The 5040-nt window shown below is 61.5% G+C and overlaps 1 protein-coding gene across 1 annotated transcript in view; it reads right to left on the reverse strand.

Annotated features, from left to right (window-relative positions):
• Positions 1-5040, reverse strand: part of LOC113211488 (uncharacterized) — a 155903-nt gene that overhangs the window by 94906 nt on the left and 55957 nt on the right. The window contains exons 2-3 of the mRNA XM_026429869.2: positions 3135-3254; positions 2179-2689 (exon numbers count right to left, since the gene is read on the reverse strand). Coding sequence (XP_026285654.1) covers positions 2179-2689; positions 3135-3254 — 631 coding nt within the window. The remainder of the gene's footprint in view (positions 1-2178; positions 2690-3134; positions 3255-5040) is intronic.

The following is a 5040-nucleotide window of genomic DNA, read 5'->3' on the forward strand; positions in this document are numbered from 1 at the left end:
CGCCCCTGCAGCCCCTGCGGCCTGCCCCACGCCCCGCGCCTCGCGCCCCTGATTCAATACAGCGCCCTGCCCGCGGTGCGGTGGCGGCCCGGACCCGGCCCTGTTAGCGGGCCTGCCCGCCCTGCCCGGCCCGGGGCCCCGCAACCGTATTGGCAGCTCCGCCAATAATAATATTCGCCGCACAGCGATCGCAATATGAATCTGCCCCTCTCTCTTCTTTTCTCTCGCGCAGTTCCTTTTGGGATTTATTGTATTTATTTTCAACTGATTGCGATGCACGGCGTATGCTATTATTGTGGTTACAGAGCGGAGCAGTTTTGCATCCAGACCAATGAGAATAGTTTTGTTACCTTTTGGCACAAACATATATTATGCGTCGTCGATTCCATTGATTTTGCCACAGGTGAAAATGGGCTGCGCTGTCTTAAAATGATCGCGCTGGCTTTCCAAATGGATTCCGTATTTGTGGCGGGTACATATAGGTGTTTGAGCCTCAACGGGGAACATAGAGGGAGGTGGCAAGCCGAGTGTTTGCGTGTTTGGTCTCGCGGTACACCGCGCCCCGCCCCGCCCCGCCACAGTGCTCGGCAGGCAGCCGCCCGCGATCTGACTGAGGAGGGCCAGGCGATGAGTTCGGTACACGGCGAAGGGGAGCGGGGAGGTGGAGAGAGAGGGAGAGAGGGCTCGGTACGACGGCGACATCAAAGGCTTGACAGGGGTAACTACAGTTTCCGTTCGCGGGAGAATAATTTGGTTACGTGGAGCGTGAGCCGAGCGCGCGCCGCGGCGCCGGGCAGAGTTTGCGCGGCAGGGGAAAATGGAAACAAGAGGGCGAGAAGAGCGAGAGAGAGCGAGAGTGAGCGAGAGAGAAGAGAGCGAGAGAGAGCGAGAGAGCGAGAGAGTGAGATCGTTAGAGCTGAGGAAGTGTCGCTGTCACCTACACAACAAAGCACGCCAAAGCCACGGCGGTCGGTCGCCTCCCCACCCGTCTGGACCTCGGTCTGGACCGGCCACCTTCTTCGCACATTCATTATGACCCTTTCGGCCGCTGGCGCCTGACTCCCTCGACATCAAACTTGATGCGGGGTCGCGGAAGGGGAAGGGACATATTCCGCCAGCAATGGGGTTATATTTTACAAGATAACAGGACGAGCAAGGGCCCCGCCCGCGCACACCAAAAAAAAACAAAATCAGGTTGGGGTAGAAAATATACAGCTTTTGGTTGGCGCGTCAAAACGGTTTTGATGGTCTCTAAAATAGGGGAGCAGAAAGTAGCAGGAGCAGGGAGAGGTGCTGCAGGGAGCTGCAAGTCACTGACCGAGGCGCCCGGCGTTGTGGGGGTGGAGGGAAGGAGAGGGGAGGGGAGGGGAGGGGAGTGCGGATGGGCGGAGAGTCGCGTACAATACGCGTCACATGTATCCGACCCCGCCGCCGCCCCGGCCCCGGCCGTCATACCCGCGTCCTGCCCGTCCTCCACCCCATCTCCCCCTCCAGCTTCCTGGCCCAGCTGAGGTTGCATTCAGACCTGCTGCTGCTGCTGCCGCCGCACCAAAGCGAAGCCCTCCCTGAAGGGCTGGCTGGCAGGGACGCAAATTGGCCAAACAAGACAACACGGTTTCCTCGCTAAGAGGCCCCACCAGAGCTCCCCTGCTTGCGATACACTCGCACACACCCCTCTTTGACGTTGTACACAGTTTCAAACGTTTCATGTTGTTTTTTAGAGACTACGGTTCTCTTCGTTAAGTTTAAGAAGGGCCGATTTGTATCTGTACTTATTGTAAGAAGACGGCCTCAGGAATCATTTTTCATCCTTCGGTTTTCAGTCATTTCGTTATTATATTGCAAACTTTGGCGGCGCCGGCCACCCTGGCGATGATGAACCACCGGAACGAGCGCCGCGCCCCGAGCCGTCTCCCCGAGGAGGTAATGAACCCCTCCGCCCAGGTGAGCGAGAACACCATCAGGCTTTCGTCAAACCTGTGCGCGGGGCGGGGCGGGGCGGGGCGGGGCGCTGGGGATGAGGATTGATTGTTCGCCGCCGGGCTGCTGCTGGTCCTGCCTCGCCGGCGACTAATACATCTCGGGGCGAAACACTCCAGGGGGCTGGGGCGGGCGCCGCACGACGCGGCCCAGGCCCACCCCCGCGGAGATACCCCCCAACGCTGCGAAGAGACTCACCTTGGCGAGGTCGCACTTCTCCTCGGAGTGCGCGTCGTCCTCGACGGTCTGCTGGGCGCGCGACACGGTGCCGCCGCTACTCCCGGCTCGGCGGTGGCCGTGCGGGGGTATCGGCGGCGGCCCGTGGTGCTGCTGCTGGTGCTGGTTGAGGTGGTGGTGGAGGAGGTGGTGGTGCGGGGGCGGCGCGTCGTCGCCGGCGCCATCTAGCGAGGGGCGGATGAACTCGATGCGCCCGCCCTCCACGCAGATGTTGGGCGCCAGCGGGTAGGCGGGGGGTAGCGGCGGCGGCGGCCCCGCGGGCGGCGGGATGGACAGGTAGGGGGGCGCGGGCGGCGGCAGGGGCGGCAGCGGCGGCAGCGGCGGCGGCGGCTGCTGCAGCTCCGCCGCCTTGGCCGCTACCGCGTGCTGGAGCTCGTGCTGGAGGCCCTGCAGGCGGCTGCCCAGCAGGGCGTCCTGCTCGTTCTCGTACGCCAGCAGCTGCGCCTTCTCGCCGTACACGGGGTGGATTTGCCTGCAACACGAAAATCACACAGAACGTGGGGTATATCCGGGGTATATGTAGCACAAGTCGAGGGGAGAAAACGACTTGCGTTATCCGCTAGACACAGCCTGTGGCCATCCGGGGATAATCCGGGAGTAATCGGCGGGGTAATCCGTTGTATACACGAGTCGTTTTCCTGAACCTAGAGAAATGGAGAGCTCTAGCGAACATTGTAGAGTTACCTCTGGAGTAACCAAAATATGGTTACAAAATAAACAATCATACAGCAGTATTTTAGTTCTCACGGCCATTTTAATGTTTGTCTCAACCATCACTTTAAATAGCTGTCCCTAAAGTAACCGAACGATGGTTGCTACACAGCTTTCCATTTTTCTGGGTGCTGTAACTGTGGCCTGCGCTGATGCTCGTCACGGCCACGGCACGCGTGGACGCGGGTGCGGAAGACGGTGCTCACCTGACGGAGGGCGCGGTGCGGCCCTCCACGCTGGCCAGGCCGGCCGCCAGGGGAGGCGCCTCCTGGAGTCTGCCATTCTGGTTGTTGTTGTGGTGGTGGCCGTTGCTGCTGCTCGTCGCCCTGGAAGCACAAACAAGAAGGGCCCTCGTCAGTCTCGCGCATCACGAGCCGGCAGGCGGCGGCGGAGAGCGCGGCAGGCGGCAGGCCCCGGGAGTGAGGCCCCGCAGTGCAGGTGACTGTATCGATCAGCGCGGGGCCCTGTGCCATGTGCTCCGCCGGGGCCGGCCCGTGGCCACCAGGGGCGCGTCCTTAAAGGGGAAGTCCCCAACCGGGGCAAACGGGGACGAGGGGCACAACATGAGACAGCTTCCATACCGTGTCGCCCTGCTGCATTTGAAACCCGCGTCGAAACTTACTCTTGACCATAATGAAGCTCACCCGATCGATACCGCCACATCACTGAAGTACATAAAATGGTTTCATTCTTTGAGGAACGAAACACCCTGGTCACGCGACAGCAATTTGCCAGGGTCCACGCGAGTCCAGCGCAGAGAGTGGCGGGAGGGAGCAGAGGGGGGCGAATAAGGGGCTCCGACAACACCCCGAGGGTGCCCCAGCGCTGATGGCGCGGGGCGTGGCGGGGCGGGGTCCTTTTGTTGTTATGCCCTCCCCCAAGAGAGTGCGAGGAGCCCGCGCCCGTCTGCCTCATCCCCCCTCTCTCTCGCACTCGCTGCGCAGGCTAGCCCCGCCCGCTGCACTCGCACTATCTTGGCCACGCCACCGAGAAGCGCGCGCGAGAGAGGCAAGAGGTAAGACCGTGGTAATCTCTCCGCCATAAAGGACTACACTCGCTGAGCCGGGCTCTGCTGGGGGTACAGCACTGAGAGCAAGGCTCGAGATAACGGCTACGAGTGTAGCAGTGTGTCGGGCAGGCACACCGGACGATTTACATTTTACACGGCAAGCACCGGTATCGTGCCCCGGCCGACTATGTACCACTTTTGTCTCTGTCACGGTTACGTTTAGATACGACACTGCTGCGGGGTATCGGCAGAAGCCGCAGCACGACGCTCATGGAGCAATATCAGCGCGGAGAAAATGGGGGGGGGGCATAATACCCTCTGTAGACAAAAAGGCCTAGCAACTTATCGTTCGCTCCCCTCAGACAAAAAACAAAAAAAATCTGTGCAGGCAGGCCAGAGGCGCTAAACCTGCAAACCGTCTGTCGTCTGCCGAATAAAAAGTAATGGTGGTGGTCCCCGTTTTGGCTGCGGCGGCGGCCGGACGGGGCCGGACAAGCAGGCAGGCAGGCACGATGAGGCGGGGCAGGAAGGGAAGGCAGAGCTCCAACAACAACTGGGCTGCAGGCGGACCACGATCATTGTCCTCTCCGCTGCGCCTGCGATCGGGCCATTCCCCCCGCCACGCCCCGCCACGCCTGTACCTTCCGACTCGCTCCGCGCGCACCGCGGCCCCGCGAAATCGCGCGGTTTGCCGCGGCCAAACGACATTTAGAGGTAATGCACGTCGCAACCGCCAGGGCTGATGCCTGTCCCCTGCTCCTCCTCCTGCTCCGCCCCTACCCCTCACTTCCCTTCGCCTCGATCCTTCCTGTCTCACGCTGCGATCCTCACACTCTTCGCCCTCCTAGCCCCGCGCGCGGATCCCCACGCCTGCCTGTGACCCGGGATCACCCTCTGGCAAAAGCTTCCGGCTACATCCTTTCTGCTTTATATGATCCCCGATGATCCCCGCCTCCCTTCTCTAGACCCTTGTCCCTTATTTCACGATCCCGCTCTGATCCCCTCTCGCCGACGCCGCCGCCGCTGCTCCTCCTCCTCCACGTCCAAATCCCCCCCGGGCTGACCGGCGGACGCTCTCGCCGTAATGATCTCTTGCCCCGCCC

Source organism: Frankliniella occidentalis, unplaced genomic scaffold (genome assembly GCF_000697945.3).
Source record: "Frankliniella occidentalis isolate FOCC.00 unplaced genomic scaffold, Focc_3.1 Scaffold321, whole genome shotgun sequence".
Classification (NCBI taxonomy): Eukaryota; Metazoa; Arthropoda; class Insecta; order Thysanoptera; family Thripidae; genus Frankliniella; species Frankliniella occidentalis.